Source organism: Trachypithecus francoisi, unplaced genomic scaffold, assembly GCF_009764315.1.
Source record: "Trachypithecus francoisi isolate TF-2019V2 unplaced genomic scaffold, Tfra_2.0 Lachesis_group4, whole genome shotgun sequence".
NCBI lineage: Eukaryota > Metazoa > Chordata > Mammalia > Primates > Cercopithecidae > Trachypithecus > Trachypithecus francoisi.
In genome coordinates, this window is record NW_022681469.1 from 73361390 (window position 1) to 73375478 (window position 14089).

The 14089-nt window shown below is 41.0% G+C and overlaps 1 protein-coding gene across 1 annotated transcript in view; it reads right to left on the minus strand.

Annotated features, from left to right (window-relative positions):
- The window catches only part of SAMD9 (sterile alpha motif domain containing 9), a 31093-nt gene extending 17129 nt beyond the window's left edge, over window positions 1-13964 (minus strand). The window contains 1 exon segment of the mRNA XM_033194382.1: window positions 13169-13964. Within this exon segment, the coding sequence (XP_033050273.1) occupies window positions 13169-13232 (64 nt within the window). The 5' untranslated portion in view covers window positions 13233-13964.
- Window positions 13965-14089: the final 125 nt, after the last annotated feature.

The window sequence follows — 14089 nt, forward strand, 5'->3', positions numbered from 1 at the left end:
GTTTTTTAGGTGAAATATTTAGAAAGTAATACAGGATCACACGTATATTAAAACCGTTAGGTAAAGAAATCATGGGGAAGGCTAAATAATGGTAGGGGAAAAAAAGGTGAAATCATGGAGTAAAATTAGTGCCTAAAATTATTGGTTTTTATACCGTATACTTTCTTTTTTTTTTTTTTTTTTTTTTTTTTTTTTTTGAGACGGAGTCTCGCTCTGTCGCCCAGGCTGGAGTGCAGTGGCCGGATCTCAGCTCACTGCAAGCTCCGCCTCCCGGGTTTACGCCATTCTCTCGCCTCAGCCTCCCGAGTAGCTGGGACTACAGGCGCCCGCCATCTCGCCCGGCTAATTTTTTGTATTTTTTTTAGTAGAGACGGGGTTTCGCCGTGTTAGCCAGGATGGTCTCGATCTCCTGACCTCGTGATCCGCCCGTCTCGGCCTCCCAAAGTGCTGGGATTACAGGCTTGAGCCACCGCGCCCGGCCTATACCGTATACTTTTTATACTTTCAAAACTGACCTGAAAATTTGGTTCTGAGAATCTTAGCAGGAAACACTATTTGTTACCAATTGAACCCACATACATTTTTTAAACTCTGGTTGGTGTTAAACTGTAGGGTTTGTTAACTTTTCTAAAGGGAGCTGAAGGTCAGGCCTTCATTCAGAAATGTGATCCCCCAACCCTCTTGCATTATCTTAGTGTTTCCTTCAGGGAGAAATTAGACATAAGCCTAGTATTTTTGCCAGGCACATAAAGCTGCCATAATTCCAAAGACTTCCCATAGTAGTCTATCTGTCTGTCTGTCTTCCTATGTATGTCATCCAAAAACAGTATTTGAGAAATTCTCAGAGAGCTTTGTTTTCTGGAAGCTACTTATTTCTTAGAGTAGATGGTAGAAGGTATATTTGATTAAAGTAAAGTACTTTTAGGTTTTCATTACCTGTTCTTTATCTATTTTTCCTTTTTCTTTCTTTCTTTCTTTTTTCTTTTTTTTTCTTGAGACATGGTCTCACTGTTGCCTATGCTGGAGTGCAGTGGTGCAATTATAGCTCACTGTAACCTTAAATTCTCGGGCTCAAGCAATCCTTCTGCCTCAGCCTCCAAAGCAGCTAGGACTACAGCTGCGTGCCACCACATCCAGCTATTTTTTTTTTTTTTTTGGTAGGAATCTTGCTAGGTAGGGTTTTGCTATGTTGCCCAAGCTAATTTTGAATTCCTGGCCTTAAACAATTCTCATGTCCTTGCCTTCCAAAGTGCTCAAATTACAGGCTACCACACCTGGCCTGTTTGTTCTTTCTGAAGATGCTGTTATGCCTTGGGAGATTTCATCAATAAAAGTGTCTGTAGTTTTCAACTGCATCTTTTATGAAATGTTATGACTAATTTTTCAACTAATACAAAGCAGGCTCCTGTCAGAGCAACAAATAGTCTAGAATTTCTAGTCTTAGAATACTATTTTTTGTTTCGAGGTGTATTTAAATCTTCTAATTGAAAAGTATATTTCTTTCTATTCAATAAAATGCTGCTATAGATAGTAAGAACAATATTAATAGATATTGTACTTACTCAGATAGTCTTGCAAATTTCTTTTACATATATGTGGGGAAAACCATCTCTTTTGGTGCTGAAAATATCTGATGTGTTTGTTTTCTTCCTCCTATGATGCTAGAGAAAAGTATTTTCCTCATTCTGGTTTTAATGGAAGTCTATGTGTTCTCTGCTTCTATCTCATAGCAAGCTCTAATTGGCTCAGAAACAACAGGGCGTGCTTAACAACTGGGAGGTTGGGGGAAGGAAGAATGTAGGTTTGGTTTCAGTTTCATTTCTCAGATCTGAAATTATGGCATGGCCTTTTCTATCTGAAATGCTTTTTATAAGCTGTGGCTCTATACCACCTTCTGGTCTGCTTGGTTAAAATCTGAAGGCTTAACAATTTTTCCTCACTTGAGAGTTTTAAGGGCTGCAAAAAGCCTCATTGTCTTGTTACAGACAAACTGTGGGATATTCTGGCTTAATTGATCCTTTGGGAATATGAGTTTACGTTGCAGTCCCAGCCTTGTGGAGCGCCGGGTTGGAGATACTCTAGGTCAGTATTTCACTGGCCTTTAAGGGTGGAGTTACGGTCCATTTCTGTTTTCCTAAAGTGTAAAGAATGTCTTTCAGGGATGGGACTTCTTTGAGCACCCCAATAAATGCTAAATGCCTCTGGCTTAGTTCTGCAGAGCAGACCAGGGCTGCAGCAGACCTGATGGTCACATTGTAGAGATTTATCTTTTCTAAGGTCAGTGTCAGGGCCAGGTAGAAAACTGCCTGGGTGAGAGCAACAAAAATAGCTGATATTTTAAAAACTAACAGCAAGTACTAATATTTGTTGTATATGCTCAATTAGCTTTTGGTTTCCACATCCCATAATTGATTCACACTGGTTTTAGATGAAAATATTTAAAAACATTTACTTTAAAATATTTATTGGGCACTTACCATGTACCAGGCATTGTTCTAAGTGTTTCATATTAACTTAATTACTCTTCACAACAATCTCCTGAGGTAGAGATTATTTTTATCTCAATTTTAAAGGTGAAGAAACTGAGGCATAGAGATATTAAATAATATCTAAATAATATCTAAAGTTTGCACAACTAATACATGGCAGAGATTTGAACCCAGGTTTCAGGCCAGTGTGCTTAAATCCTGAGGTTTAGGAAGAAAGAAAGTGGCTGTGAAGGAATAGCCTAGATATAGTCATTACACTCATAACCCTCAGGAGCCCTCCTCGTAAGGGGACCCTAGGCCTGAGCTCTGAAACCTGGGTTCCACTTTGCATGGGGACCAGTGTGATGGTTAACTTAATGTGTCAACTTGACTGGGCCACAAAGTGCCTAGATATTTGGTCAAACATTATTCTCCTGTTTCTGTGAGGGTGAGGAGGCAGGACTAGCTTGCAGCTCCCACTGAGACAGACAGGACAGCATGTGGAGACTCACATTGTGAGGTTTTGCTTCAAGAATTACTGCAGCAACATACCAGGAAAGCCAAAGCCAAGAGAATCCACAGACCCTGTGAAGAAACTATATCGCCACCGCAGATTCCCTGAGATGCAAAAAAAAAAAAAAAAAAAAAAAAAAAGCCATGAGTCTGCTTGCTTTCTCAGTGGGGAGGCTGATAGTCAGGGGCAAGTTCTCAGCCCTGGTCACCGGCTGCCTGGAAATAGACTCGGTGTTGTTGGCAGGGGCACAGTGGGAGTGAGACTGGCCTTTAGAACTGCAGGTTGTATGGAAGCGGGGTGAGGCCTGTGACTGCTGGCTTTTCCCCACTTCCCTGGTGTCCTGTGTCACTCAGTGGAGACAGCCATAATCCTCCTGAGAACATAACTCCATTGGCCTGGGAACCACACCCCTGCCCTCACAGCAACTGCAGCAAGCCCCACCCAATAAGAGTCTGAGCTCAAACACACCTGTCTCTGCCCCAACCTGGTGGTCTTTCTTTACCTGCTCTGGTTGCCAAAGACAAAGAACATAATCTCTTGGGAGCTCTATGGCTCTGCCCACTGCCTCAGAAACATGAATATATAACTAGATGACCCTAGGTCAAGTTTGCTTCCTTCCTACAGTACCACAGGTAATGCACTCTTGAAAATGTCACCTTCTGGCTGGAGGCCAACCAACACATAACCAGTGCACTTAACAAAAATACAACCAAGGACCCTTACAGAGTCCACTTCACTCCCCTGCTACCTCCACTGGAGCAGGTGTTGGTATCCACAGCTGAAAGACCTGAAGATGTATTATATCACAGGACTCTTTGCTGACACTTCCCAGTACCAGTCTGGAGTCCAGTAGCTTTGCTGGATGACTAGGCCCAGAAGAGAAAAAATCATCACTGCAGTTTGGCTCTCAGGAAGCCCCATCCCTAGAGGAAGTGGGAGAACACCACATCAAGAGAGCACCCTGTGGGACAAAAGAATCTGAATAGTAGCCCTTGAGTCCCAGATCTTCCCTCTGACACAATCACCCAAATGAGAAGGAACCAGAAAAACAATTCTGGTAATATGACAAAACAAGGTTCTTCAATACCCCCAAAATACCATACCAGCTCACCAACAATAGATCCAGACCAAGACAAAATCTCTGAATTGCCAGGAAAATAATTCAGAAGGTTGATTATTAAGCTAATCAAAAAGGCACTAGAGAAAGGTGATTTCCAACTTAAAGAAACAACAAACATGATACAGGATGTGAAAGGAAAATTCCTCAGTGAAATAGATAGCATACATAAAAAACAATCACAACTTCTGAAAATGAAGGACACAATTAGAGAAATAAAATATGCACTGGAAGTGGTTGGCAAGATGGCTAAATAGGAACAGCTCCAATCTGCACCTCCCAGTGGGATCAATGCAAAAGGCAGGTGATTTCTGCATTTCCAACTGAGGTACCCAGCTCATCTCACTGGGACTGGTTAGACAGTGGGTGCAGCCCACGGAGGGTGAGCTGAAGCAGGGTGGGGCATCTCCTCACCCAGGAAGTGCAAGAGGTTGGGGAACTCCCTCCTGTAGCCAAGAGAAGTTGTGAGGGACTGTGCCACAAGGAATGGTGCATTCTGGCCCAGATACTACGCTTTTCCCATGGTCTTCACAAGCTGCAGACCAAGAGATTCCCTTGGAGGCCTATACCACACAAGCCCAGGGTTTCAAGCACAAAACTGGGTGGCCATTTGGGCAGACACCGAGCTAGCTGCAGGAGTTTTTTTTTTTATACCCCAGTGGTACCTAGAACACCAGTAAGACAGAACCGTTCACTCCCATGAAAAGGAGGCTGAAGCCAGGGAGCCAAGTGGTCTAACTCAGTGGATCCTACCCCCACATGCCAGGTCTGTCCTGCAGACCCTGGCCGAGCAATGGATGAAAGAGGTACTCAGACACAGGTATGCAATGTAAGCAGCTAGGGGTCTGCCTGGCTGTAGTGGCCAAAGTGCAGCAGCCCTGAGAAGCTGGAGCTGCTTGCTTTTATTCAATGCAGGCACAATGCTGAAAACCTGGAGCAAACAACCTGTAGGTGATTAACATTTATTGTTCCCCTTTCAGAAAACGTCATATGCATGGATAATAAAAGGTCAGTTCCTGGTCAATATAAGTAAACAAGCCTGTTTTTTTTTTTTTTTTTTTTTTTTGAGGTGGAGTCTCGCTCTGTTGCCCAGACTGGAGTGCAGTGGCCAGATCTCAGCTCACTGCAAGCTCTGCCTTCCGGGTTTACGCCATTCTCCTGCCTCAGCCTCCCGAGTAGCTGGGACTACAGGCGCCCGCCACCTCGCCCGGCTAGTTTTTGTATTTTTAGTAGAGACAGGGTTTCACTGTGTTAGCCAGGATGGTCTCGATCTCCTGACCTCGTGATCCGCCTGTCTCGGCCTCCCAAAGTGCTGGGATTACAGGCTTGAGCCACTGCGCCCAGCCAACAAGCCTGTTTAAGATAAATTTCCCTACACTCACTTGTACCTACTCCTTGCCCTCTGCTTCAGAATTATAGAACAGCTGCCTTCAGCTATTCTCCCTGGAGCTTTGCAGAGCCTTCTGACCTTTCAGAAGGCCTGCTCCTTTCCCTGTCATTTCTCCCACCACTCTGACGGATCTCCTACACCCATGGAGTCCAGCAAGCTAAGATCCACTGGCTTGAAATTCTTGCTCCAAGAACAGTAGTATGAAGTCAATCTGTGATGCTAGAGCATGATGGGGAGAGGGGTGTCCACCATTACTGAGGCTTGAGTAGGCTGTTTTCCCCTCATGTTGTAAACAAAGCCACCAAGAAGTTCAAATTGGATGGAACCCACCACAGCTCGACAAAGCCGCTGTAGCCACACTGCCTCTCTAGATTTCTCCTTTCTGGGCAGGGCATCTCTGAAAGGAAGATAGCAGCCCCAGTCAGGGTCTTATAGATAAAACTCCCATCTCCCTGGGACAGAGCACCTGGGGGAAAGGGTGGCTGGGGGCACAGCTTCAGCAGACTTAAGTGTTCCTGCCTGCTGTCTCTGAAGCGAGCAGCGGATCTCCCAGAGCAGCACTAGAGCTCTGTTAAGGGACAGACTGCAGACTGCCTCCTCAAGTGGGTCCCTGACCCCTGTGCTTCCTGACTGGGAGACACCTCCCAGCAGTGGCTGACAGATACCTCATACAGGAGAGCTCCAGCTGGCATCTGGCAGGTGCCCCTCTGGGACAAAGCTTCCAGAGGAAGGAACAGCCAGCAGTCTTTGCTGTTCTGTAGCCTCCACTGGTGATATCCAGGCAAACATAGTCTGGAGTGGACCTTCAGCAAACTCCAGCAGACCTACAGCAGAGGGGCCAGACTGTCAGGAGGAAAACTAACAGACAGATAGGAATAGCATCAACATCAACAAAAAGGACTTCCACACAAAAACCCTATCCAAAGGTCACGAACGTCAAAGATCAAAGGTAGATAAATCCATGAAGATGGGGAGAAACCAGCACAAAAATGCTGAAAATTACAAAAACCAGAATGCCTCTTCTCTGCCAAAGGATCACAAGTCCTTAACAGCAAGGGAAGAAAATGAGAGGGAGAATGAGTTTGATGAATTGACAGAAGTAGGTTTCAGAAGGTGGGTAATAACAAACTCCTCTGAGCTAAAGGGGCGTGTTCTAATCCAATGCAAGGAAGCTAAGAACCTTGAAAAAAGGTTACAGGAATTGCTAACTAGAATAATCAGAGTAGAGAAGAACACAAGTGACCTGATGGAGCTGAAAAAGACACCATGAGAACTTTGTGAAGCACACACAAGTATTAATAGCTGAATCAACCAAGTGGAAGAAAGGATATCAGAGATTGAAGATCAACTTAATGAAATAAAGCATGAAGACAAGATTAGAGAAAAAAGAATGAAATGGAAGGAACAAAGCCTCCAAGAAATATGGGATTATGTGAAAGCACCAAACCTACATTTTATTGGTGTACCTAAAAGTAACAGGGAGAATGGAACCAAGTTGGAAAACACTCTTCAGGCTATTATCCGAACTTCCCCAAACTAGCAAGACAAGCCAACATTCAAATTCAGGAAATACAGAGAACATCACAAAGATACTCCTTGAGAAGAGCAACCCCAAGACACATACATCAAATTCACCAGGTTGAAATGAAGGAAAAAATGTTGAGGGCAGCCAGAGAGAAAGGTCAGGTTACCCACAAAGGGAAGCCAATCAGACTAAAAGCAGAACTCTCTGCAGGATCCCTACAAGCCAGAAAAGAGTAGGGGCCAATATTTAACATTCTTAAAGAAAAGAATTTTCAACCCAGAATTTCATATCCAGCCAAACTAAGCTTCATAAGCAAAGGAGAAATACAATCCTTTACATACAAGCAAATGCTGAAAGATTTTATCAACACCAGGCCTGCCTTACAAGAGCTCCTGAAGGAAGCACTAAATACGGAAAGGAAAAACTGGTACCAGTCACTGCAAAAACATACCAAATTTTAAAGACCATCAACAGTAAGAAGAAACTGTATCAACTAAAAGGCAAAATAACCATCTAGCATCATAATGACAGTATCAAATTCACACATAATGATATTAGCCTTAAATGTAAATGGACTAAAAGCCCCAATTAGAAGACACAGATGGGCAAATTGGATAAAGAGTCAAGACATATAGGTGTGCTGCATTGAGGAGACCCATCTCACATGCAAAGACACACATAGGCCCAAAATAAAGGATTGGAGGAATATTTACCAAGCAAATGGAAAGAAAAAAAAAAGCGGAGGTTGCAATCCCAGTCTCTGATAAAACAGACTTTAAACCAACAAAGATCAAAAAAGACAAAGAAGGGCAATACATAATGGTAAAGGGATCAATGCAACAAGAAGAGCTAACTATCCTAACTATATATGCACCCAGTGCAGGAATACCCAGATTCATAAAGCAAGTTCTTAGAGACCTACAAATAGACTAAGACTCCCACACAATAATAATGGGAGACTTTAACACCACTCTCAGTATTAGACAGATCAATGAGACAGAAAATTAACAAGGATATTCAGGGCTTGAACTCAGCTCTGGGCCAAGCAGACCTAATAGACATCTACAGAACTCTCCAACCCAAATCAACAGCCATTCTTCTCAGCACCACATCACACTTATTCTAAAATTGACCACATAATTGGGAGTAAAACACTCCTCAGCAAATGCAAAAGAACGGAGATCATAACAAACACTCTCTCAGACCAGAGTGCAATTAAATTAGAACTCAAGATTAAGAAACTGACTCAAAACCACACAACTACATGGAAATTGAACAACCTGCTTCTGAATGACTACTGGGTAAATAACAAAATAGAGGCCAAAATAAATAACTTCTCTGAAACCAATGAGAACAAAGACACAACACACCAGAAACTCTGAGACACAGCTAAAGCAGTGTTTAAAAGGAAATTTATAGCACTAAATGTCCACAGGGGAAAGTGGGAAAATCTAAAATTGACACCCAACATCACAATTAAAGAACTAGAGTAGCAAGAGCAACAAATTCAAGAGCTAGCAGAAGACAAGAAATAATTAAGATGAGAGCAGAACTGAAGGAGATAGAGACATAAAAACCCTTTAAAGAATCAATGAATCCAGGAGCTGGTTTTTTGAAAAGTTTAACAAAATAGACCACTAGCCAGACTAAAGAGAATAAAAGAGAGAATAATCAAATAGACACAATAAAAAAGAGATAAACGGGATACCACCACTGATCCCACAGAAATGCAAACTACCATCAGAGAATACTATAAACACCTCTACGCAAATAAACTAGAAAATCTAGAAGAAATGGATAAATTCCTGGACACATACACCTTCCCAAGACAAAACCAGGAAGAAGTTGAATCCCTGAATAGACTGATAATAATTTCTGAAATTGAGGCAGTAATTAATAGCCTACAAACCAAAGAAAAGCCCAGGACCAGACAGATTCACAGCCAAATTCTACCAGAGGTACAAAGAAGAGCAGGTACCATTCCTTCTGAAACTATTCCAATCAATAGAAAATGAGGGACTCCTCTCTAACTCGTTTTATGAGGTCAGCATCATCCTGATACCAAAACCTGGCAGAGACACAACAAAAAAAGAAAACTTCAGGCCAATATCCCTGATGAACATTGATGGGAAAATCCTCAATAAAATGCAAACCAAATCCAACAGCACATCAAAAAGCTTATCCACCATGATCGAGTTAGCTTCATCCCTGGGATGCAAGGCTAGTTCAATATATGCAAATAAATAAGTGTAATCCATCACATAAACAGAAGCCATGACAAAAACCTGTATCTCAATAGATACAGAAAAGGCCTTTGATAAAATTCAACACCCCTTCATGCTAAAAACTTCCAATAAGCTAGGTATTGATGGAATGTATCTCAAAATAATAAGAGCTATTTGTGACAAACCCACAGCCAATATTATACTGAATAGGCCAAAGCTGGAAGCATTTGCTTTGAAAACTGACATAAGACAAGGATGCCCTCTCTCACCACTCCTATTCAACATAGTATTGGAAGTTCTGGCCAGGGCAATCAGGCAAGAGAAAGAAATAAAGGGTATTTGGTTAGGAAAAGAGGAAGTCGAATTGTCTCTGTTTGCAGATGACATGATTGTATATTTAGACAACCCCATCATTTCAGCCCCAACTCTCCTTAAACTGGTAAGCAACTTCAGCAAAGTCTCAGTATACAAAGTCAATGTGCAAAAATCACAAGCATTCCTATACACCAATAACAGACAGAGAGCCAAATCATGAGTGAACTCCCATTCACAATTGCTACAAAAAGAATAAAATACCTGGAATACAACTTATAAGGGATGTGAAGGACCTCTTCAAGGAGAACTATAAACCACTGTTCAAGGAAATAAGAGAGGACACAAACAAATGGAAAAATATTCCATGCTCATGGATAGGATGGATAGGAAGAATCAGTATTGTGAAAATGGCCATACTGCTCAAAGTAATGTATAGATTCAATGATATCCCCATCAAGCTACCGTTGACTTTCTTCACAGAATTACTAAAAACTACATTAAATTTCATATGGAACCAAAAAAGGGCCCATATAGCCAAGAGAATCCTAAGCAAAAAGGACAAACCTGGAGGCATCACACTACCTGACTTCAAACTATACTACAGTATAGGCTATAGTAACCAAAACAGCATGATACTGGTACCAGAACAGATATATAGACCAACGGAACAGAACAGAGGACTCAGAAATAACACCACACATCTACAACCATCTGATCTTTGACAAACCTGACACAATCAAAAACAAGCAATGAGGAAAGGATTCCCTATGTAATAAATGGTGTTGGGAAAACTTGCTAGCCATATGCAGAAAACTGAAACTGGATCCTTTCCTTACACCTTATACAAAAATTAACTGAAGATGGATTAAAGACTTAAACATAAGACCTAAAATCATAAAATCCCTAGAAGACAACCTAGGGAATAGCATTCAGGACATAGGCATGGGCAAAGATTTCATGTCTTAAACACCAAAAGCAATGGCAACAAAAGCCAAAATTGACAAATGGGATCTAATTAAACTAAAGAGTTTCTACACAGAAAAAGAAACTGTCATCAGAGTGAACAGGCAACCTACAGAATGGGAGAAAAGTTTTGCAATCTATCCATCTGACAAAGGACTAATATCCAGAATCTACAAGGAACTTAAACAAATTTACAAGAAAAACAAAACAAAACAGCCCAGTCAAAAAGTGGGTGAAGTATATGAACAGACATTTCTCAAAAGAAGACATTTATGTGGCCAACAAACATGAATAAAAGCTTATCATCAGTGGTCATCAAAGAAATGCAGATCAAAACCACAATGACATACCATCTCACACCAGTTAGAATGGCAGTCATTAAAAAGACAGGAAACAACAGATGCTGGAGAGGATGTGGAGAAATAGGAACACTTTTACACTATCGGTGGAGTGTAAATTAGTTCGACCATTGTGGAAGACAATGTGGTGATTCCTCAAGGATCTAGAACCAGAAATACAATTTGACCCCGCAATCCCATTACTGAGTATATACCCAAAGGATTATAAATCATTCTACTATAAAGACACATGCACACGTACGTTTATTGCAGCATTGTTCACAATTGCAAAGACTTGGAATCAACCCAAATGCCCATCAATGATAGACTGGATTAAAAACTGTGGCACATATACACCATGGAATACTCTGGAGTCATAAAAAGGATGAGTTCATGTCCTTTGCAGGGACATGGATGAAGCTGGAAACCATCATTCTCAGCAAACTAACACAGGAACAGAAAACCAAATACCACATATTCTCACTCATAAGTAGGAGCTGAACAATGAGAACTTATGGACACAGGGAAGGGAACACCACACATCAGGGCCTGTTGAGGTGTGGAGTGCTAGGGGAGGGATAGCATAGGAGAAATACCTAATGTAGATGACAGGTTGATGAGTGCAGCAAACCACCAGGGCATGTGTATACCTACACAACAAACCTGCACATTCTATACATGTATCCAGAACTTAAAATATTATAAAGAAAAAAATAAAAATTTTAAAAAATGTTGCTGATCCTTTGTTTTGTTTTTCAGAGGCAAGGAAACTTTTTCTTTTGGGCTATTGACAGCTTTTTACAAATAAGTATACTTCCATGAACAAAATTTGGAGCCTATTTGTTTCTCTCTAACTTATTTCTCCAGAATTTGGAAACTATTTGTGAGTATTCTTAATTTATGGAAATACAGTTATTTATGTAAGTGCAGTAAGAATTTGTTTTCGTTTGTAACAGGACACAATTGGAGAAACTGGTTATTTTACCAAGGGTTTGACTGGAATGACGTGCTTTCCTTTAAAGAATCAAACTTGCCCTATAGAGCCAGTAAAAGATTTTTGGGAAAACTGGGCTTATACCTTGTCTACACAGTCCCTGTACAGGGTTCCTGAACTGTGGTAAATAAAGAATGTCACTTTATGACAGGCCCAGGGCCCCAAGTTATCTTGGGACTGCAAGGGGAGAAGAATTCACCCAACTCATAGGTATTTGATGGTACAAAACATGGCTGGGTAGCTTGAGGCAGGAGAATCACTTGAATCTAGAAGGCAGAGGTTGCAGTGAGCCAAGACTGCACCATTTGACTCTAGCCTGGGTGACAGAGTGAGACTCTGTCTCAAAAAATACCCAAAAAACAAAAAACAAAGGCTGGTTTGAGATGGCTTCTATGGAATATAGTTCCATCAAAGCCAATTTAAAAAGCCTATGTGAAAAATAATTATTCTTGCTGCACTTTATACAAATAATCTGGCTAAGTACAATAAAGCAAATCAGTTCTACCATGATGTGTCTTTAGTAAAAATGGGAAACTAGAGAGAGAAAAATTATGTTTCAAAAACTATTGTTGGATTCTAGTCTTGCCTAATGTTTTTTAATTTTTATTATTTTCTACAATTTGGACTGCATTCTAATGTTTCTTGGCTAAAAGTCTTCAAAATAATGTTTTCATTTTTTTCCCCTTCTTTTTCTCTCTATTTTTCCTCATTTGGAGTCACTGAAAACTAAGCTGTGTTTTTGTAAAGCCCTGTGAACTGATGCTAGATAACTTAAACTTCAGAAGAAAATAACAGCAACCTTTTTACTATTGAAAGTAAGTCACTTTCAAACCTGCCTACTGATGTATGGGCTTCAGAGTAATGTGGACTATATCGATTTACCGGGATTGTTCTTTTATTTCTTGTTTTTCTCTCTCCCCCTGTTTTCTCTGCATAGGATGTGAGACTTCTCAACTTGCTAAAAATGAGCTTTCCTAATAACTTGGGACCTAACTGTCTAGGAATAAACCATATTAGCCATGAGAGGCCAGATGAAACCTGAGACCAGAGACTGGTTTTCTTCTAAAATGCTTTCTCCAAAGATTTTAAAAAAGAAAAGGGGGGAAATGTGAAAGGAAAGTAAATCTTGAAAATCTTGGGGCCCCCAAAATCACTAACCTAAAGGGAAAAGTCAAGCTGGGAACTGCTTAGGGCAAACCTGCTTTCCATTCTATCCAAAGTCATCCCTCTGCTCACTGAGGAAAATGCATATCTCATTGCCTTCTTTGGAAAGGTTAATCAGAAACTGAAAAGAATGCAATAGTTTGTCTCTCACCTACCTGTGACTTGAAGCCCCCTCCTTTCTTGAGTTGTCCCTCCTTTCTGGATGGAACCAATGTACATCTTACATATATTGATTGATGTCTCAAGTCTCCCTAAAATATATAAAACCAAGCTGTGCGCCTTGGGAAAATGTTATCAGGACCTTCTGAGGCTGTGTAACAGGTGCACATCCTCCACCTTGGCAAAATAAACTTTCTAAATTAACTGAGACCTGTCTGAGATTTTTGAGGTTCATAAACTTCTCTGCAGAGTAATGTAAGACCTTCTCCTCATTGAGGGTAGGGTGACATTCTGCATATTACATAATATTTCTTTTCAGGAAGAATGAATTTTTTTCTGGGGGTGTCAAAGGGTTTGCATCCTACTCTCTGAGTCAAGCATTCATGTTTAGGGATTGCTTCATTCAGGAGAATGAGAAAAGATCACTCTATAGCATGGATGCTGAAATGGGGCTAAGGAGGAAGAAGCTCTCTAAGATACCTCATCATGGGGCCAGAATTATTAACTGTAAAGATGGTTATGGTTAGCAGGAATATTTAGTAATTTTTTCTCCTTTCATTATAACTTTTTTCTCTACATCAAGCCTTTAGTTATGTCTTACTAAATGTTATAGTACAGTAGGGAAGTTTAAAAGAAATAAGGATCAGGCCTATGTTCACAGGCCGATGAACACCTTGAGGAGTATAGCCACTTGGGAGATCCTGTTACTGTATGGACTGGTGGACTGCAGAAGAAGGAGGCAACTGTTTGGAGCAGGACCAGCAGCAGACACAGCTTTCAGAAAGAGGGACATGTTCTGGACTATGTGAGCATTGCCCAGATTCATAGAAATATAGGCCAGAAGAACCCTGTTGGAGCATAGACTTCTTGAAGATAAGAAGAATTGGGTTTGGAGTCCAGAATATCTAAGTTACATT